At 39.6% G+C, this 22623-nt stretch overlaps 1 protein-coding gene across 2 annotated transcripts in view; it reads right to left on the minus strand.

The window, feature by feature from the left end:
- Positions 1–816: 816 nt before the first annotated feature.
- The window catches only part of RPS6KC1 (ribosomal protein S6 kinase C1), an 85255-nt gene continuing 63448 nt past the window's right edge, over positions 817–22623 (minus strand). For both annotated transcript variants that reach the window (XM_041477193.1, XM_041477192.1), the window contains 5 exons: positions 19140–20717; positions 18779–18868; positions 7365–7447; positions 6558–6653; positions 817–3422 (listed from right to left, as the gene is read on the minus strand). In XM_041477193.1, the coding sequence (XP_041333127.1) occupies positions 3312–3422; positions 6558–6653; positions 7365–7447; positions 18779–18868; positions 19140–20717 (1958 nt within the window). In that variant the 3' untranslated portion in view covers positions 817–3311. The remainder of the gene's footprint in view (positions 3423–6557; positions 6654–7364; positions 7448–18778; positions 18869–19139; positions 20718–22623) is intronic.

Here is a 22623-nt window from a genome sequence, read left to right on the forward strand (position 1 = left end):
GGTTTACTTCGCACTTCCCCGTACCTTGTTATGCTGAGTGCTTCATTTAGAGAGCTGACCTCCCCAGCCTTCTTCATCCCAGTGCCCTTCGCTGCGGGGACACACCAAGGAACAGGTTAGCACTGGAGAGAGGAGCCGGGTGGATGCTCCAGAATGGGTAACCCTGCCAACTCAGCATCCCAAAGGTGCGCCCAGAGTCAGCGTGACTGTGACTGCTGTCTGCGAGGTGATTTTCACAGGAGACACGGGAGCTGTACTACAAGAACAGAAGCTGCGAATACAGCCATTCAAAGTTATATCCCTTGTATTTCAGGAGATGCAGTTTCTCCTATAGGTCTGGGCAGGGGCCCACGCTTACCTCACAGCAATTCTACTCAGGGCAAGCCTTTGAACACTTTGTATCCCAGTTTTTCTTAGTAGGACACAAAGAATATTACAGGGTAGTTAACAGGGTGCAAAGAATTACCACTTTGAGATGCCCTAAGTGTGTAATCTGCTGTACCTGAACATCCAGAGGAGAATAAGAAAATCTATAGGTTTATTTTACCATGTTTTACATAGACTGTAGCTAATTCTTGTGGGGAAAAAAAAAAAAAAGGCACTGTTTTGTTTTGCTGATAGCCATTAGGTGTAACAGAAGGAAGTGGGAATGAACACTCATCCAAATGGAGTAGTGCACCACAGGGCTTTGTTATAGGCACCAAAAAGAAGGTATCTAGAGCATTTCAACTCATTAAAGCAAAGGACAAAAAGCACTGATCAGGTAAGGTCAATATTCAAGAACTAAATGTGAAGTTCAGAAAGCCAAGGTCTGAATTAGGTTTGAAAGGTTTTGTTTATTGAAGGAATACATGTAAACACCAATACAACATAATACATGTTCAAGGAAAAAAAAAAATAGAAGCAGGATTGGTTTTGTGCAATTAACTCCAGACCGTGCTTCCCTTGACAAACAATTATTTGAGTCATTGGTAATGTTACAAATACTTGTAGCATCTCAAAAGCTCATTTCTGGCAAGTCATACTGCCATTCCTTCTACTCTCCATGATCTAGATTTCCTCACTACTAACATACTTGAAAAAACATGTTGGTGTCATTAACTAAACGGAATGCTTTGCAGTGAGAGTGACTGATCATCTGGTTTCTGCCAGAACAGGGTTCTCCTGCGGCTGCTCATAGAAAGCAGCCTGTGCTCCCGTGCTATCTTATCCTGACTTTGCTTACAGCCAGCACACGAGCACAACCTGAACATGACAGCATTTCAAAGTAACATGGAAAATACTTTTTTGTACAGTTATCACCAGGCAAATGCAATGGGACAGATCAACACAGGCAGTGGCATGATCTGGTGGCTGGGCGAGAGAGCCCCAGGGAGGGAGTCAGGTGGCCGAGGGGAGGGAGGCTTTTCTTGAGCAACGAGCCCTCTCCAAAGTCACAGCCAGGGCAGTGCTGGAAGGAAGCTCGGGATCAGCTTGGTCTCTGCATTACAGATTTCCGACCGGCTCGGCACAGGAAGTTGTTCCTGTGGCTCACCTGAGGGAGTTCCTGTTATGAAGCCAGAGGGTGGTGGGTTGAAACACAGCTTCTGCGAGTGATGTAATCTTGGACAGCACTGGGTAGGCAGTGATACTAGTGACCTGGTTACAACCTGCAGTGTTGTGACAGCCCCTCTGCTGGCCTGGTGATCACAAGAAAGGGAAGAAAAAAAAAAAGAAGGGAGTGGAATAATTTTAAAAGGAAAAAAAAATGTTTCCAGATTTCCTTTGTTTAAGTGAAGCATTTTCCTTTTCCACTTCATTTGAATACATTGACCTGGTGTCTAACAGATGGAGACTGTACAGATGCACTTTTGGGAGTGCCCATAAAATACACTGCTAAAATACAAATGGAAGGATACCTTTTTTTTTGAGTTGTAAATTCAATAATCGTTGCTGTCACCTCACTTTCCCAAAGGAATTTGCCCTTTGTTCTCCGGATAAAGCTGGGCAGAAGAAGAAAAGGGGGGGGGAAAGAGTGCAAGCAAAGGGAATATTTAGGAAAAAACCCATGGATACATAATCTGTACATTGCAGTGCACAGCATTTGGATGTCAGGAACCCATACAGGCATGGCTGCTTAGCAGCACTAGCAGCACTCAGCAAAATATTCTGCATGTCTTATATTCTTCTCCCATTCTCCAGACGTTTCTAGCAAACAAACAGGTCAGCTAATTGGCTCCTGCCCAAGTCTTACCCACTAGGGTTTGCTCAGAGATGTCACTTAGTCATTTGGCATGAGCAAATCCCAGGCTTCTTCCTGTTCGAGCAGCAGAGTGGGCGAAGGCTTTCTTTGATTTATTAAGACTATTAACAAACAAACAGGGGAGTTCAGAAGCTTCCTCAAGCACAAGAACACGAGCAGAAAGGTTTTTTTCCTGAAGTAGCAGCTAAAAATAGGACACTTAGAGGAAGTAAAGTTCATTAAGTGATAAAGCAGTGGCTGCAGCGATGAAAGAAGAGTTTTTCCTTTTTTATCTATATATTTATTTAGTGCTATGTGTTCTTGCTCCTTATTAGAGTGCTAAAGCAGTGTTTATCCAGCTGAGGAAAAGAAGATTTCCCTTTCTGTAGTGACTTTAACACGTAGCTCATCAAATACAACAGTCAAGAGTTTTAAACAGACATTGCCAGCCAACAAAGTACAACATTTGACAGCATTATTTGCCTTTTATATGCTCTTTCCAGAATGGGAAATGATATGCTATTTTCAAGACACATTCCACAGTATTATGCAACAGCTTTCTTAATTTTTAATGGATATATTATTTTTAATGTGTCAACTTTTGCATAAAGCATTTTAGTATTTTATTTAGTATTTTCTTTAGCATATACCGTTAATAAATTACTTGCTTTTTCCTTCCCTACCCCTCCCCCAAGAGCTGCACTTAGCATAGGGAAATGATCTATTGACACAATAAAAAAATACTTTCAACTGGCACAGTCTATAGATACTTCCATCACCGGACAAAGCACCAGGAGGACATTCCTGCCTCTGCTTATCTGGCAGTGCCAAACATGCTGCCCAGGAGTTGCCTCACAAACCTTCCTTTGATGAAAGGACTCACACACACGTAGCTGTGGTAAAAACAAGCCAGCACCCTGTACAACCAGTGATTCCTGTTAAAAGTGTTCACTTTTGGCTCTGTTGCTCCAGCATCCTTTAGCCATTACGTCCAAGTGGCTTGAGACATCCAAAGGAAGCGAGTCAGGGTGCTCCTGCGCCAGAGAAACTTGTCCAGTTGACCTGAGTTTGTTCAGAGGGCACATGTCTCTCATCTCTCCAGATCTGCCCATTCTATAAGGGCAAAAAATGGATGAGATTTGATGTCTTCAACACCAGCAACGCCAGCACCAAGACGCTCCGCAGGATTAAACTGCAAAAGCTTGACATAAAAGAAAAAAAACACATGATTCAGGGAGTAAGAACAAAAACAACTGCTTAAAAGTTCCAGAAAGGTCTAAGGTAAGGGACATCCTACTGTTTTCCTGCTCTATGAATTACTTTCAAGAGTGCAAAAGCATACTTGAAATTCCTAAAATCCAGTAAATGGAAGAAGACTCTCCTTTCCTTGAGTATCAGTCTTACAGTCTTCAGAGACTACTGATCACAGCATGCAATTCCCTGAAGCACTGCACACTGGGACTTCATTTCAAGTGTAACCTCATTTTAAAAAGAGACAGCAGCAGCCAGAGCCTGCATCAGTAGAACTCTGGACGCTGCGTTTGCTTCATGTTAACCTTTGCTCACACCACTGTGTTATGGCTACATCAGGGATAGTGGTCTGTAACTTTCCGTTTCATAAATTTTGAGTTGGTCCTAAAATATCAGGATAACATAGCCAGCTCTCCATTTCCTAAAAAAAAAAAAAAAAAAAAAAAAAAAAAAAAAAAAAAAAAAAAACCCAAAATTTTTAAACCAAACTTTTAAAGAGTCCTACAAATGGCCTAAAACTGCAAAGTCAAAACCCCAACGAAAGAAACAAAACAGCCTAATGGCTTCATGGAAATTTCCTGAAACTCAGCACCTCATTTGCTTTTTAGTTGTACATCACATGCTGAATTCATGTGAAAAGGAAATCACAATATTTACATCTGTTTAAAGATACCAATCCATATAAAAGGGAATGCAAAGGTAAACTCCAAAGAGACTAATAAAGACACACAAACATATTTTGCAGTTTTCAAGAAGTGTTTATACTCTATTCAATTACAGCCAGTACAAAGGCATGATCTCTTGCTTGCTTTTTCAGCAACAGCTAATAGGATAACTTCTCCCAGTTGTCACTTGGAAAAATGTGTATTCATATCTTGATGCAGTCAACATCTAAGTGAGCCTACATCCATAAACATAGCAATTTACAGATTTTAAGATGGCTCTGCTGTTTACAGTCATAGTGTCACACAGTAAAAGTAGCCTGCTGACAGTGAATGGTGCTGCTCTGGTACTTCCCACAAGCCACAGATGCAGCCAGGGTATATCTGCCTTCCCTGGAAATACAGGCAGCACCAGCACAGGGAAATCACGCATGGTCACTTATTTTCTGGAGTTTGTCCTTCCAGAATAACTTTAATCTCAGAAAACAAATGTAAACTGAAACAGACACCTATTGAAAAGTCACATTGCACATTTTGTTTGTAAGAGAACTTGAAGGTTCCTGAAAACAAAAAAACTAAGTGCAAAATTCTTAACCAACATCAAAAAACAACTTTATTTTTCAGCAGAAATAAACAGATCTCTGTTTTTCAGATGCTGGTTAAATGAAGATGATGTTTACATTGAAGTCACCTGGACTGGAAGCCACAGCAGGAGACAACGCCTCACAATTTTCTGTATAGCTGAACACTGATCCCGGAGAGTTACGCTGTGATGTTTTGACCTGTTTACCCTTGGCAGTGGGGGGAAGGAAAGTAGCAATGACAAATTGCTATCCATGCCAAGAGAGCTCTCTTCCTTTTCCTGACAAGGCTTCCTCAACAATGAATGGCAGCTTCCTTGGATAGTCACACAACAAAAATGTGATTTACTGCTTCATACAGCCAAACCTCCACCAGATAAGTCACCACCCTACATCAGACAGTTTGATCTAACAGGCACTGGGGAGACTGTTCTCTGAACACACAGGGCCTTTTAACACAGCTGTGAGTGCAGAAATACATTTGCCACTTAAACCCACCAGTGGCAAAAGAGACGTTCTTTGGCATATGTGAAAATAAGCAATACGTTAGTCTACAGCAAAAAACAATCCAGCAGGGACTGGCAAGGACTCATGGACTGGACGATTTCATTTGTCTTCTAGTCATAATGGGAGGAATTCCCCTCATTAAATGTGATTTTGCTTTCCTTCAGCTATTTGTCTCTTATAGCATCTGTGGGTGAAGGTAAAAATTTGCTACCATCCAACTATATAAATATAGATTATATAGAAATGGGATTTTTCTTCAGTCATTTCCCTTTCCACGTTTGCCAGACATGTACTTTCACCTTCAATGACTTCACGTCACTTAGTCAAAATAGGTGTTGTCAAAACATACAGTTCCATTTCCACTAATCATTTCACAGTAACAGCACAGAAATCAATCTGTCACTGGGTCTTCTCACTCACAGAATTTTCAAAATCTGTTTCCTTTGATTTCTTCAAGAAATACTTTGTCAACTCTGCTTTGTTCAAAACTTCATTTAAGTCATGCCATTATTTATGCACCCGCTAGCAAGATCCTCTTCAAAGCTGAACACCAGAACTCACATATATTGCCTCTTCTTCTCAAGTGGAACAGGTCAGATCTAGGCACCACTTCCAAAGTTATGTCAAAATTAACTAGAAGAAAAACTGCATTGACTGAATTTCAAGACCCTGTACTATATGTTCAGTTATGACTACCTAAAGCTAAGAGTAAATTAAAACCATCAAACAGTACTATTCCCATTAATTTTAAAATGGTTTATCAGTCTGGAAGCTTGTCTATATTTTACAATTTTGCCTTTTGTCCAACCTACCCACTTTGTCTTCTGACTACAAAAGTAATTGGATTCACCATTTAAAGTACTTTTCTTAAAAAATGGCATCCAGAAGGTTTCCTGGAGGAGAGCTACACACTTTCAACCACAGCAAGGTCATAACTTCAGATCAGTGTGCTACAGGTTTCATAGCACTTTGAGCTATTTTGCTGAATTGGCATCAGCATTTTTTACTTTAGTTCACTACAAATGTTTCCATGAACATTTAGGGCAGAATTCCTAAAATGTTCATGCATCACCAGCAGGTGTTTCCAAAGCATATGCCAAACTTGTTCTTTGAAGAAATGGCAAAGCACTCCAGTTTTCTACAGATCCAGCCGGCAGCAGAAGTCAAAGTTTGCAAATGCAACAAGACAAGTGGGCAAAATTCATCAGTACTGACAAAAGGGCCATCCATGTTCCTACCAGCAGCTTTCTGGTTTTACCTTAACTTCACCAGAACAAGTCAGGTAGGCAAGTATTTGTCCCATCCACACAGCACATAGAGAAAGCCCTCACCTACCTGCTGAATCAGTGATCTGGCCTCCTTTGATACATGGTCTGGTATATTCAAAGAAGTATGAGTGTTTATTCCTGATGGATGGCACTCAACCAGAGACTGGAGGAGAAAAGGAAAAAGGGAAAAAATAAATCAAAGCAGGAAGGCATATTTATTAATTTCAAAACTGCAGTGTTGGATTATCTCCTATAATCCATGCAAATTTAACACACAAAGCCAAAATTCAGTGCTTCCTATTATGAAGTACTGGTTCTGGGAGGAATGTCTACAGGTGCTGATGAACTCCCTGAGATAGAGCTTTAGAACATTTACATCTTAAAGCTTCTGTTCTACTGCTCAAATTTGAAGAGCCTGCGAATTTGGTGGACTTTGCTTTCTTTGTGCAGAGCATCAACCAATCGCCAGTTTGATTTGGCCAAGCACTCTTTGTCTCAAAATACTGAATTAATGTGTAACAATATATGGCTTCTACACAGTCTCAGGAAGTACTGAATACTGGAAGTATTAGGGCAAAAGTTTTGTACATGTACAGGTGGAATGTTAGAGAACTTGAATTTCACTGTAGCTAAGAGAGCAGCATAGTTTTGATTATTTTTTCAGTCCTTAGTTTGGTACAGCTCTATTAAGTTGTTCTGCTGAAGGCTGAGCATGTTTTGTTTCTCTGGTCCCATGCAGACTAAGCAAATTGAGAGTGCTCAGGCAAAGCCCATCAGAGAAATACAATCACGGGAATCACACCTGGGCACACCACTGGTAAGGAACTACTGGCCAATAAGTCACTTTTATCAAGTCACTTGCCCTCAGCCCTACCTTCCCAGTGAGGAGTTCAAAAAGAATGGCACCCAGGCTCCACCAGTCACAGGCTTCTGTCTCTTCTAGGATAGCACCAACCTCTAAACATGAGACATTTCAATTAATATTAAAAAGGTCAGTTACACCTTCAAAATTAACATATATTTACAAGGTGACTGTTTAATGCTGACAGAACATATACTAAATACCACAGAGCTTTCATTATGCCTGCAATTTAGTTAGCCCTTTAGCCACCTACAGACTGCATTGTTCAAGAACAGCAACACCATACATTTCATGCATAATTTGTCTTTTCCATGCATACATAGGCACTTTCGAGACTTGTAGGCATTACAGTTATGATTTTTCTATTCTGGACAAAACTGGACAATGGCAGACAGTAAAGCAAAGCAGATTTAGAGAATTTATCCTGGCCAGAAGAGCTGGACAGATCAGAGTGGCCTACAACATCCAGAAGAGCAGCACAAGGGAGGGTGCAGTAGTCTACTGCATGCCTTAGTTTCGCCTTTGAGGGTAGTATTTGTCTCATGCCTAACCCACACTCTTTAGTGGGATCCCCATGGGAGGCTTTTCACAATGGTCTTATAGAGGTATATTAAATCTGCTTCAAACAGCATAACCACAGCCAGTAACTGTGTATTGCTACAGCCCAGCCAAAACTGTACACTGGTATGAAAAGTCCTTTTCCCTAGCATCCAACCCAACACTGCTGTTGCTGCACAGGCACAAGGGACAGCAGGGAGGGAACCAGTCCCTGGTCATACACACACACCTATACAGTAGCATGATGCATGCAGAAAACCTGGCCTTCTCTGACTCAGGCTTTAAACTACAAAAATTATTAAATACAAACACACCACGCTGTCTCCCCTGAAACAGGCAGAAAACCAGATTGCAATGAAGATGAAATCTTCATTTTGACTGTCAAAAAATGCAGAAGCTCCACTAAAATAGCTTTGGTGGCAAAAGCCACACCAGCTCCCCAGCAGAGGACAACAATTAGCATACAGTCACATAGCTGTTGCTGTGAAAAGCAGTGCAGCACAGCTAAAAAAATCCTGCTCATCGTTTTATGGAGCTTAGCATGAGCATGGCCAAGGAGAGCTCCAGATGAGTCCCAGGCCAGGGTCAGGGAAAGGGAGGCATCACCCCACAGCTCCCCAGAGACAGGGAAGCACAGCCACGCTGAGTTCAGGGATGTGCAGCTGCCATACAAGCTGGAAGAGGCTCAGCACCTCCCAGAACTAAGCTCAGGCTGCTGCTGCAAGAGCAACAAGGAAGGATGGCTCAGGCATTGTTTCTTGAGGTAGCACATATGTAACACTGAAAAGTACCACACGTAATGGCCTTGGAACGAACAATACATCACTATAAGGGTGCCACACAGCGGAATTTATTCCACTCCCTACAGATTAATGCTCCCATCAGCACCAAAAAACTTTTACAAAGATGTAACAGCAATTACATGAGGAATTGTATCAAGACAATTACATGCATTTTTAAAATGTTTTAAGATCCCGTGCGAGCACTTGGATGAAGCTGCAGTTACAGTAAATTGAGAGAATTTGTGTAAAAATCAAAACGTATTCTTGCAATTTAATTTTAAAGTCCTTCAGAAAGGCCAACCTTCTAGGTAACTATCCTTTAAAAAAAAGAAAAAAAAAAAGAAAAACAACCCCAAAGTTGTGCCTTTCCACATAAACCAGCTGGTGAAAGGTATTCACAGCAATTCTCAGTGAAACCTACTAAATCGAAATGCCTTCTCAGTTCAAGGGAGCTTTCTTCCCAACAAGTGAAGATTTTTATTTTTAAATTAAATTACACACTTACTACAGAATAAGGACAACAAAGCCAAGAATTAATAAGATTGACTACTACATTCTCAGTTCCACTAACTATCCCACATTGACACACCTTAAATTTTAGAATAATGCCACAGAAGGAAATAATTCATTTTCCCCCAAAGGCACTTAGTGGGAATGGGCCTCATGAGTTACAACCCAACTGAAATTAAATGTGAAAAAAATACATCATTCAGAGGACAGGGAAAAGAAATTCTACAAAAGAAATTTACTCAGTTTCTGTGTTATTTCTCTTTATGCTGGCAATCAGAGATGCTGATCCAATTCTCTAAAGAACAAAAGTCACAGTGCCTCCTTTCACAGAACTGTTCATTACAGGAAGAAGCACTGATGAAGAAAATGGACATATATAGAGTAAGAGTCAAAAAGCAAACCAGAGTCCACTTCCTCAAAACCCAAGCTCATATTTTCAACTGGAAGAACACTTTCAATATATGCCAAGCCAAAACAAATATCACTGCAGTTCTCTGACAAGAGCAGCACTGAACTGTTTCATCCACTTTTGGCCACGACCAAAATTACATGAGTGGAATAAATTAAGAACAGGCAAGTAACATAGATTTCTCCTAGGGCTGAAGGGCTCTGTCAGGGTTCTCATGCACAAGCAGAAGCTGCATAACAAGTCACCTGAACCAACACAGAACACAAAATAGAAAACTCAGCTGAGGGCAACACCTGAGTCCTCTTCTTTACAAAAACTAAATTTTAGCTCAACTTTTTTCCTATTATGCAATGTCTGCCTTCCAGCTGCTTTCCCTAGGTTCCAAAGTTTCCTTATTTCAGGTTAAAATAAATGTTTTCCTTAAAAACAAAAAGAAAATTTAAAAGACACTGTGTACATTACAAATAAACATATGTTGTTTACATTTCCTTCCTTCGAACAGGTCTCATGACTTCTGATGCAATACTGATCATAATAAGGCCAGGATACCACATCAATATTACTGCATTTTATCTTGACTAAACATCATGGGAAAATTTAGAAACTGTAGATTATGAAGTGCTTTTGAGGGACACAGAGTAGCTGGCTAATGTAATATACCACACAGGGCATATGCTTTTTTTTAAGCTTCAATATTGCAATAAATCTGAACTACAGTATCTGCCTTCACTAAGAAAACATTTTCATCTCAATCCATCAGCAAAGTAATTTAGACAATAAATGGCAGCGACACATAAGCTTGAGTGAATAACATGGGGATATTTGTGCCAAATCTCTCCTTCATGAACCTTGAAATCAAGGACCTTACCCAGATTTGTACAAAAATAAACATGTGTACACATGTACACAGTGTTGGTGCTTCTAGGACTGGCAGAAAAACATTTGCAGAAAAAAACATTCCTATCATCCTCAAATAGAAAATCAGAGAAATAATAAAGTAGGGTGAAAAAAAAGTCAATAGCTCTTCCAACTTTACTGCAATTTCATTAAAGAGAGAGCTTTCCTCTTTCTCCCTTCCCAAAGTATGGCCATGACATCCAGCACCACGAAGCACAAGTCAACAGTAATGCTGAATTCCTGCACAGAGCAATTCCAACAGCAGCCACTGGGATAACTGAAGGGAAGGAGATTTGTAAAATGCTATCAGGTTTATACAGAGACAGATGGTGCAGGTAAACACCTTCACTACCCTGCACTGTCCTCCTTCCAGAGCAGCTGGTCTTAACTGAAAGGTCATTTCTTTATGGTTTCCATACTTATCTCAATATTTGCATTATACACAGCAATACCTTACTTCCTCTTAAGGGAGACATAGCTGACAACATTTTGTATTTTAAACAGAAGTGCCAGTTCCAAGGAAAAAGCAGAACTTCCCCTCTCCTGAACACACATTCTCAATAAAGTTATCAATGGCAAACTGAGGCTTATTTTCTCATTCTTTACACAGCAACTTGAAATATATACCCTTCTTGCTGAAGGATTTCAAAGGCTTTTACTACCACACCTGCCACTTTTTCTTCCAAACACAGTTTCCTCCAGGGCTGACAATAATGCCTCATGACCAGCACATGCAAACAGTAGTTAAGATGGAAGAAGCCAGGCTTACAGGAGGCCTTAGACATTCACTGTGCAACTCAGGCCAGATGGCTCGTGAATCACCAAGAACAAAAACTTTACCAAAAATTCTGTAGGACAAACAGTAATATATATATATATATATATATATATATAGCATCTCCAGTCAGCTCACAGGAAACCTGGCTCTAGGTGGATGTAGTGCATCCCCAGACACCCAGGAGTCACAAAAGGCTTTTCCCTTACCCCACACTGCAAGCAGAAACAGCATACTCTCAAGTATAATTTCTGCACTGATAAGAAAATAAGGAGACATCTGAACTACCATCAGGTATCTGAAACTGTTCATGAGGAATTGGACTTATTCAACATCCTGAAAAGAAATACAATGTTTTCCCCTCCTGTGGTCCTTAAGATAAACACTGCAGGAAAAAACATTAGAGACTCTGGAAATTCTATTTACCGTACACTGACTTAATTTTAAAAGATTACTGTTTTATCATCTTTTGATATCTATATATGTAAAGAAACATGTGCAGAGAATAAACTAAACTAACTCCAACCTAATTCACTCTCAACAGACGCAGTCAGTCAAGATACTGTAAGATACAGTCACTAAATAAAACATCCCACAAGCAATCTGGCCATAATGCTTTGCCTAAAATGCTTCAGCAATTTATAAAGCACAGTATTGAACCATCTACATTTAAGTATAAGAAGTTTATCATGGTCTTTAAACAATGAAGTAGTGAGGCAAGTCCAATGAACATTTGCTAAGATCAAATGGAGTATGAAAATAGAAAGCTTCATCTCAAAGTTATTCAAAAACATATGAGCATCTATGTTCCTCTTTGGCAAAAAAAAAAAAAAAAAGAAAAAAAAAGAAAAAAAGAAAAAATAATAGAGGGAACCATGCTCTTTCGTTCTTTTAGCAGCCCAAGATGGAATCAAAACTTCCTCTAAAATAATTGTGTGACGAAAGAGACAAAGTTTTATTACTGTTCTGTTATCAAAACAAAGCAAACATTAATTAACCTCATAGCTAGCTCAGTTTATTTTCACAAGGCATCTTGTATGCTCTCTTCAAGGTTTAGTATCATCTGTAATATTAATACTACTAATAAGAACAGACATAAATAAACACAGGTAAAGTACAGTTTCTTCTGGCGTTAACAACTGGCTTTTATGACAGCCAGACTAAAACATCAGACTTTTACAAATCAACAGCTTGGGTACATCTTACTGCTTCTTCTAGTTACAGAGTCTAAGAAAAACCACAAGACCATGAAACTTCACCTGAAACATGTTGCGTACCTGCAACAAGCCTGAGATCAGATTTTTTTCAGAAAGTATCTGACACTCTCCCCAAACCTATGCTTTCAGTTATCAACTCCAAGTTCATGACATTTTGCTATTCAGGGAGCAGTCAGTTGTCACTGTTTTCCGTGGGATGCCCTGGGGTCTCTAGAGAGCTGTCCCACTCCAAATGGTTGCTGTAAAACTGTTACACCCAGCCTCACAGGAATCAGTACTTTTTCTACACATCCAGACCTTATTCACACCAGCCATGTATTTTTCATGTTTGTGTTTGATCCTGTTTCTTATTGCCAGGGCTTTTCAAATCAAGCTAGCCCATCCTTCTGCTTTTGATGCCCAAAGCTCCTTTGCCTATCCAGATTTTTTTCTTTTCTTTTTCAGATAATCCTGAGACATTAATGTCACAAAAAATCTAGGACAGAGTCAGAGGTAAAAAGCAGGAAGTCCACTCTTACCACTATAACCGTGAGACCAGCCCACCCTTTGACACATCTCAGGGTCAATGACACTTTAATCTACCACAGTTATTTTGCTTCTTAAACAATCTACACAAATTAAATTACTATAATACAGAATAGCAGATTTAATGAGTGCCTGCAAACTCCTACTGAAAAAACACAAACACAAATAATATGCAGGTTTTTCTGCATCAAATGTCTATTTGGTAAACAGAGGCAAATAATTTTTCTCTTATTCAGTAAATAAAAATTATAGCATGCAGGCTAATAATATCGATTAGCAATTTTTATTTTCATGCCATATATTTTAGGTGACCAGCTGCACTTTGCATCTGTATTTTCAATTGTTTAAGAGCAAAAGTGACATCTTTATTTGGGAGTACAAAAATCAGGTTGCACATTGAAACAGTTTTGTCTTTTTTTTTTTTTTTGAACAAAATCCTTTACACACAATGCCTTCTTTTTGCTTAGGTTTTGCACTGTGCACAAGTAACAGCAGGTTACATAAAACCAAATTTACCATATATTTATGTGTAGGCTTCTGTGAATGCTAGTTTGTGTAAATAAGACTTGATTATAGCACACAGCTTATGAAAGCATCAGAATAATACGATGCACTACTGATGGCCAGTTTCCTACTTACATTTTCTAGGAAGCTAAGCTCCCTTTGGCTTTAGGATCTCAAGCAGCAAATCTCCAGTTTTAGTAAACACAGTCTGGTGAAAACTTGTTTAAAGAAGAAAGAAAAAAGACTCTAAAGGCAGCCTAGTTCTGAAACCTCATCCTCCAAAAACACTATAGGGATGCAACAGAAAGCATCCCCGCTGCTGGAACAAGAACTCAGGGAGTGTAAATAAAACATCTCATTCACACTTCATATTTACACAAGATGTCAGACCAGCAAGCTGCTTCTACAACATGACACTTCACAGGTTAGACTGAAAAAGTACCTTAAAATTTCTCTTTATGGAAAAATCTTTAACTTAAATCTGCTTTACCCAAAGAAAGCCTTGTCTAGGCAACGGCTGCAGACAATTCTGTCTTTCTCACAGGTATTAACCATACTCAGAACGGCTTTTCAAAAAAAAAAGTTACCAATTTTATTTTTTAAATTGTGACTGTCAAGAATGGAATACAATTATTACTGTATTTAAAAGTTAACAACTCTTTATATTTAAGATTACAATGTTGGCAAAACCAATACTTAAAATAACAGAAGGTGATAATTTGCATTTCAAAATTCATCTAGCTTGCTTTTCTCTCATTTAGACCAAAACATGTTGATTCACAGGTTTGTGTGTGTGTTTCTTTTTTAAACTTATTTATAGAGCAGAATAATGGCCCCCCTGCTAGGCTGGCATTTGCTCAAGTTTCTGTCCATGTAAATTGAATCTGTTACTGGAATTTTCCCCCCTTCAGAATACCAAGGCACATTAACCAAGAGATAAAGAGATACATTGCTGATACTATCAGCCACCAGGCATGGGGATAAAGCAAGGGATTTTTTGTTAGTTTTCGTGGGGATTTTTTGGACAAATATGTGATAAGAGTTCTCAGGGGGCATGGAGAGCAAAGGGCTGTTTAAACAGAAGTGAATCATTCTCATCTGATCTGCTAATAACTTTGTATTCAGACATCAGCTGCTCAGTGCACTTTAAAATGTTCAGAAAACAAAATTACTATAAAGAGGAAAGTTAAAGGAAACCAAATATATAAACCTCACTATAGTCACCTTAGCCATATTAACACAACAGAAATTCTTAGTTACAAGTGCTTAATTTCTTCTTTAAAAGCAAATAGGTCATTCTCAGCCAAACCTCCCACAGTTTTACTTGAAGTGGTGTTGAGTTTATATGGTATGATTTATAATCCAGTGTTTCTCTTGTAAATTAGAGAAACAACATTTGACTTATCATAGGTGAACAGCAAAGATTTAGTTTGGGCACTAATCAAAGAATAGCATAGACACTACTTTTAAGCATCTGCAAACAGCTTTGCTGGTGCCAGACCTGGTTCAGGAACTTTTGGGTTTGTTTTTAAATTGAGCAGAACTGTACAGCAGTAAAGAGTTACCCAGCCACACCAACAGATTCAACAGCACTGTAACAAACCACGAGCTTACGAGCACAACTCTTGATGTGCAAATCATTACAAATGAGCTGCATCTTCCATCTCCAGTTCTTAGGAGAAGTGAAGCAAATTAGGGGCAGCCTGTGTGACAGCAACATCCATTAATGGTACAATGCCACCTCCCGTCGGCAGCGGGGAAGTGCCACTCCTGCAACCGATGCAGCCCCGCTCGGAACTTATGCGCGATGCAAAATGACCATTGCTCTTTCATATAGAACTAATTATACGGCTCACAGGGAGCGCGATGCAGCTTTTTAAACTATTCCCCTTCCTCGTCTTTTTGACACTTTTGCATTCATAATCGCTGCAGTCGCTCTATTATTTTATATATGCACTGCATAATGTCTTTTTGACATATGCAGTCAAATTGCCTCTCCACTTTTCGTAGGACAACAGGAGCTGAACAAGTCCCTGCACTTCACCAGGGCAGGGATCTGATCACTGTTGCTGTACCTACACTGCCTTGCTTTACCTTAATGCAAGGTTACACTCTGGTGCACAGAAAGCCTTAAACACTAAATCCCGCAAGAAAGTTCCACATAGGTGGACTTCTATTCTCCCTTGGTCCTGCAAAGCTTCCCCACTACTATTACTATTACACACATTACTATCCCTCACCCATACAGCAATTAGTTTTCAATATATGAACTGTAGAATTTAGACCTTATGTTTTTCTTCAACAAATAAAACAGCTTAAGATTTAAATACATCTTCATGCACTTCACTGCAAATCACTTTATAACTTGCACTGCAGAAAAGCAACATCTGAAACCTCAACAACCAAAAAGACACAACTGTTTCAAATACATTTAAAATTTTCATGTAATTCTGCAATACAATTTCCTATATTTTTTAAACTCAAGATATCCTGCAACGTGTTTAAATTTCACATTTATCCTCCCCTTTTTCTGCCTCCAAAATTTGCTCCTCAAAAATCAATGCAGAAAAAACCTGCGGCCCTAAAGTCATCTGTTCTCAGTCTCCAACAGCAGACCCTAAAAAGCAGTGTTTATTGATAGGCACCTTCCCTGTCTTGCATACTTTGAAAGAGTGCACTAAATTGTTGAACTCACGTAGAATACAAGTTATCATATCCAAATCTATTCTATCTCAAACTCTGTTAAAAGGACACAGCAAGCCAAACACAACATTTTTACAAGCCAAGTTTCACTGCATCCTTCAGCAGGAGAGAAAAGGAGAAGGAAGGCTGACTACCCAGAGGCAGGGCAACAGAGCACATAATCCTGAGAACACCAGAAAAATTCAAAATGAGACAGACTCACTTTGAATCACTTATTTTAGACACTGTGTTTTACTACAGTAAGAAATCATAAGACCTGATAAAATTTTGTGAAGATAATTGTTCACCTCTACAAAACTATGGCATTTCCCTCAGAAAAAAAGAAAAAAAAAAAAAAAAAAAAAAAAAGGCAAAACCAAGACGTGAGAAACAGTTACATTAAAAAGAAACTTAAAAAATAATTTTAAAACCTTAATACTTGTTCCTAGTGTACTGAACTGAAGGACAAATATAATTTCAAAATCCTTATTCGAAGAAGCAGCCTGAGGAGCAATGCTTTCATGATAAAGGGGTTCTGGGACATAGTACACTCCTCAAAATGAAAAAAAATTATCATCCAAATGAAGCTTTTTTTGCCCCCTGAAATATCGTAACTTAGAGAAAGCTTATTCATGTGATTATTTCTTTTAACACTGGTCCAAAGTTCTAAAACAACATTTACCAGCAGCAGTAGCCCTAAGAAAGCTGCTGTGGACACATTACTGAATCATTCCTCAAAAAAGAATGGCACTTGACTCCAAAATATATTTTGTGCTGCTAAATTATACCAAGTATTACTCTCCTACTAAAAATTAACATGTAACAGCTACACTAAAGTGCAAGCATGTTTCACAGAGGTAACATTAAGATCAACAAATATGAAAGGCAAGAATCATGGAGCAGTACCAATTCCTTCACCTTGAATATATCTAATACTTGCATTTGCAAATCTTGACCTTCACAAAGCAAATGCAGCCTGGGGTTGGGCAGACAGGGCAGAGAGGGGAGGGCAACTTCAGCAAAAAAAAGCCCGGATGGGCACCACACCTGTGCTGTGAGGTGGAAATAATGACGGTGTGGAAAACTTTATTCTTGCATTCGGGGACTTCTAAATATTATTTCAACTGCTCCCTAAACACTTAATTACTGCAGGAGTTGGCTGGTTGGGGCTTAGGGGGCAAAAAGCACCTCTCTTTGGATCCTCATTAAAGTACAGAAAAATTAAGCTTTGACTTTCACAGCTCATTAATGATGACAGGGTGGGAAAAGGCTGCACTTCCATCTTTGCTAGAACTCGACTGGGGAGCACTTTGTTTGCGGCTGCGTTAGGGAGGCAGGAAAACACCTCTCTCTAACAGGCTGTCACACATGCTGGCAACCAGGACAGCCATCTATTTAACAAACACAGTAATTGCTGGGATTCCCCAATTATCTTGTTCTTGAATAAAAGTGGCATGAAGGTAGAACAAAGGTGTTGGATTTACTTTGATAGGTGAAAAGAATTCTTTTCTGTGATACCTGCCCTTTTGACTTGCGTAGAAAAGATTTTATTTTTCATTTTTCTCAAGAAGCTGAAATTCAAAGTTTGTTGAGACCCTACCACCTGTATTCATAGAGGCAGTTCCCTGCTGCGTTTCACTTGAAGAACAAAAACACAGAAGAAACACCTGATGCCAAACTAAATTCAGAACTTCCATGGCTGGTAGTTCTTATTCTAAATTTTTCTAAGCATATTTGCAGACTCTGAGCTTGAGGACTATCTGCATGCCAAGTTGTAATGCCTGGCCAGACCATGCACTCAGCAGAAAGTTATGTTGGCATTTCAAACTCAGAATGAAAACATAGTAATTTCAACTCTAAACATAGTTTTTATAAGTTAACTATGAAATTTTTAAAATATGAAACTGTACGTGGAACACCTGATTTTTGGCAGTTACTGCCAAAAATCACAGACAACTATATTAGCAGAAAATAAATTGGAAAAAGGAAAAGAGGGAGGGCTCAGTTTCAAGTGCCATCCTTGCTATAAAATACTGATTTTATCACCCTCATGACTGATGAAAGCAGTTCTAAGGAAAGAGCTCTCTAAACTATTTCAAAGCCCACTGTAGCTCATCAAAATGTCAGAGGCATCCTTGAGTCTATTAGGGTTCTATTTTTCAAACCTCTGTGGTTCTCCCCCCACTACCCATGTCCTTTGCATGTATAAATTTTTGTGGTTTTAAGGGTCTTAATGCCACCTTTCCACCCTCATCCCTCATTTGCTCTCCTCATTTACCAAGATGTACTCACACACAAGAAATAACTGGAAGAAAGCAGAACATTCCTAACTTTCTTAAACAAGACATTCAGTGCAATGATACATTATGGAAATGACATAACAAACATCACCACAGTTCAACAATAAAGCAGTTATGAGCCCTGTAGCTTTTTAAGACATTAAGAACAAGAAGCAAAAAAAACTCAGATATTGCATGATCTCCAGTTACATGCTACAGAGACTACGTGAGAAAATGAAAGCTGTTAATCTACTTTCCAAGTGAAACATTGTAGGTGATTGCTCTAACCTGGGGCACAGTACATTCTCTCTATGGCATCGTTGTCACAGGAATCTTCAACCTCCCTCCACCTGCTAAAATACGTTAGCTGAATGTGTCCTAAAAACAAAACGACAGGAGAAATCAAAACATTTTTCCCTTCCATTTTCTGCAGAAGTGAACTGTAATTACTCCTTTTGTAGCTAAAAACAGTATCATTAAGAATAATGGCATCATTAAGTACTAGAAGCTATTACTGGGGGTGAATTTGCTGCACTGATAATGAAGCTCTAGACAGGAAATGAAGATACTAATTACAAGATAAAACGCCTACTCAGTTAATTGGAAGCAACAGCGAATAAAAAGAAATGCATTTGCAAAAGTTCCTGACCTCTATCATTCAATAAGATGTTGTTTGGGTTCAAATCGCGGCACACAATTCCTTCTCTATGTAAAGCATCAAGGGCTACCACCATTTCAGCTGCCCATCTTTGAATACAATCCTCTGGGATATTAAACCTGGAGGTTAGCGCTAATCTTTCATCGAGGTCCTGAAAAAATTGATGTATTTCCTTCTGCCCTGCTCCTCCTATTTTGTCTTCCTTCTTTGGTGCAGTCTTTTTACTTTCACCTGCTGGTGACATAGCCGAGTCTGCCTCCTCTGTCCCGTTGTCTTCAGTTTGATTGGAAAATAGCAACACTCCTTCATTCCTTAGCACATCTGCATCCAAACTAACCTCTGGAGCACCTGAGAGTGGGTTGGGAACACATGAACTTTCTTCTTGGCTCGTCATGTTTAAGGAGCAGGCCCCAAGCTCTTGGAACAGAGCCCCGTCTTCTGAAGCACCTACCTCTTGGTCAGATGAAAAGAGAGTCCCAAGAGCTCCCTGAGTGACACCACTTCGCTCATTTGCTTCCTTGTGGGCAGGATCACCCACTTCTGGTGCCACATGATTTGGCTCTTGATCAAATGCTTTGCATGGTTCTGTAGAATTATTTAATTGCAAGACATCAGGTGTTTCTAACAACTTTACTTCTGACATGTCCCTATCAGATTTTGTAAATTTTGCTGGTCTTGACATGGCTGGCTCCTCTGTTTCATCAGACATGCCTGGTAAGTTTATTAGGAGATCAGGCCTTCCTTCATCAATGCTATTCACATCATCAAAAGCAGCATCCTTAAAGGAGATAACTGGCACGGAGTCATTTGAACCCCTGCTCATGGTGTCATGAGCTTTCACACCCATTTTGCTCTCCAGGGCATTTAAGCTTCTGTCATGATCTGGGGCAGAAAACAATGGCTTTAAAGGTTCTGATTTCAGGTTATACAATTTTTCTCCAAACTCAAGCCCCAGGAGCTCACTAGTGCTATCTTTGCTGTCTATCCTGAAGAGCTCCATGGGGCTGTTCTTGGATCTAGTTAACGAGTCCTGTATCCTAGTAGAGCTGGCTATTTCTGACTCGGCATTGTCGATGAACAGCTTTCGTTCCTGAGGTGCAATCTGGGAGGTGAAGCTGTCACTGCCAACAATACTGCACCTCTGCAAGGAACTCCTCTCTTTGGTATGCAGCCCTTCACTCTCTGCTTTTGCCACTGGTTCCTCATTTAGGGAGCCAGAGTCAATTTTTTCCTGCCCGTATTCATTGCACAACGTTAAATAACTAGTGGTGCACTCTTCTTCTGAGCTGGATGCCGAGTCCATCCACTTGGAACTCTCCTGACCATCTTCCTGGTTGCTGCTGTCATCCTGAGAGCTTGGTGTCAGGCTGCTCCTCAGTGGGACCACCTTCAGCATGCTCTCCCCACAGCTTTCTCGGGAATCGGTGCTGCTACCAGTTTCTTTAGGAGTTGGTGTTGGTTGCTCCAGGTAAATTTTAGTTGAACTGGATGTTCTGGATTCAGGAATTTCAAAGCTCTCTTCAGGACTCCTGTTTAGGAACTTGCTGACATAAGACCAGAGTTTCCCTCCTGAAAAAAAAAAAAAAAAGAAAAAAGGGAGGGGATCTCTTAATTTCACTCAAAATAGAATTTTTTTTAATGAAACAGGAAAATATCCTCACTGTCACTATATGCTTATGTCCACGGAGTTATTTGGATCCGCTATACCAGCAGGAAATAATTACAGGGACCACAACTTGCTTTTCACATAGATTTGTATTATTACATAAAGAGCTGCATCTGAGATTAAGCTGCTGCTTTTTTGTTTTTAAACTTCACTAAAGTATAATTTCAGAGCGTGTCTCAAGTTGCAAAGTGGTCACTATGCTCCACCTGCTGCCTCAAAAGAAGCAAAAACTAGGGAAGACCAAATTGTTTAGTGCCCATCACTACCCCTGCCTACAGTGAATAATTCTGTACCACAGCTCTAAACTCACAGCAACATTAGTGGAAATGGACTGAAAACTAAACAGCAAGTTCAGTAAGGGAAATTAACATATTAGCACGATATGTTAAGAGTCTGTGTCTGTCTTTGAAGAAGTTGGGGATTTTAGTTAAATATTGATATATTTCTTCCATTTACTTTAGAATTTTAAAAAAAGCTTTTTATGCTTTGCTGCACCACACAAGGATTTATCAATACTTTAAGTTGCACAAGCAAACAGCTCCTTCACAGCATCTAGGAAAGTTATATCTCCAAAAATAAGTTACATTGAAAAAATACAAACCAGGACTCTTCATGTTTCCAAATGCTGCACATATTAAAAAAGCTCACAGACTTCAAAACATAATTTTAGCAAAATAAATCAGGAAGTTACTGTACCTCTTGTATGTGCCAAAGAATTTGGCTTAAAGCTAGCAAGTCTGCTTTGATAAGTTAGGGAGAAATGCAATGTCAAGACATTTCAACTTAAAAGACTGTACAGAAATTCTGGAAAATGCAGGAGTTTGAACAAAATCTTTGTAAAAGAAAAAATAAGTATCCATCCCACTGGGCATCTGCAAAGTTGGTGGGTTTTTTGTTGGGTTTTTGTTACTTATTTGGATAAAACAGAGTTTTATATTTTTCCAAAATACATTCTTTAATAGTCTGGGGTTTTTTAATGCTCTCTTTATCAGGCAAAATTCCTTTAAAAAGTACCATAAAAGAAGAAACTATTTATCATTGCCTAGGAACAGATTTTCTATACTCCCAGGTATTTCAAATAAAACTTACCAAAGACAGAAAAACCTTGACACTTTAAAAAATTAATTTGAATAATATAATGTGAAGTTTTCCTGCCCTCCATCCCCCTGGCTAAGACAAGACTTGTTTTTCAAGGAGAAAAAAATACCTCACTGCTTGTGCTGAAAGTAAGTATATTAAAAACACTAAGAGGGAATTCTAACAGCTTGAGTCCAATGGTATAAATGAAAATTTAGGTCTGTTAATCACCCTGGTTTCTGCCCTAGGTACAAACAGAGTGAGCACCAGGTCAGGATGACCCTTGCTACCTTCTAGAATGCAGTGAGAAAGGATGCCAGGTAAACAAACAGGAGCAAAGGGAAGCAATGCTCACAGAGAGAGGAACAAGAACTGCTATACTGACCATTGTAAATATAAACATTTTAAATTCTTACCCAGAGGTGCATTCAAAATATGCACCCAAAGTGTGCCCTGCCACAGCAGTGAGGCACAGCCCCTGGTCCCCTCCCAGCAGAGCAGCAGCCCCACAGCCCAGCGAGGCAGCGCAGTGACTGACTCTGAGCCTGCCTGGGCACAAGTGACCCCAGGCCCTGTGCTGGTGACACCGAGGGCTCAGCTCCTGCCAGAGCTGCCTGACAAGCAGGATTTCAGCCCTGTGAGAAGCAGGGAGCCCCTGCAGGCTCTTCAGGTGAGGCCACTTGCTTTAAACACAACATGTGACACAGCAGCGCAGCAGGGCAAAGGCAGCCT

Source organism: Pyrgilauda ruficollis, unplaced genomic scaffold (assembly GCF_017590135.1).
Source record: "Pyrgilauda ruficollis isolate IOZ18807 unplaced genomic scaffold, ASM1759013v1 scaffold4, whole genome shotgun sequence".
NCBI classification, from domain to species: domain Eukaryota; kingdom Metazoa; phylum Chordata; class Aves; order Passeriformes; family Passeridae; genus Pyrgilauda; species Pyrgilauda ruficollis.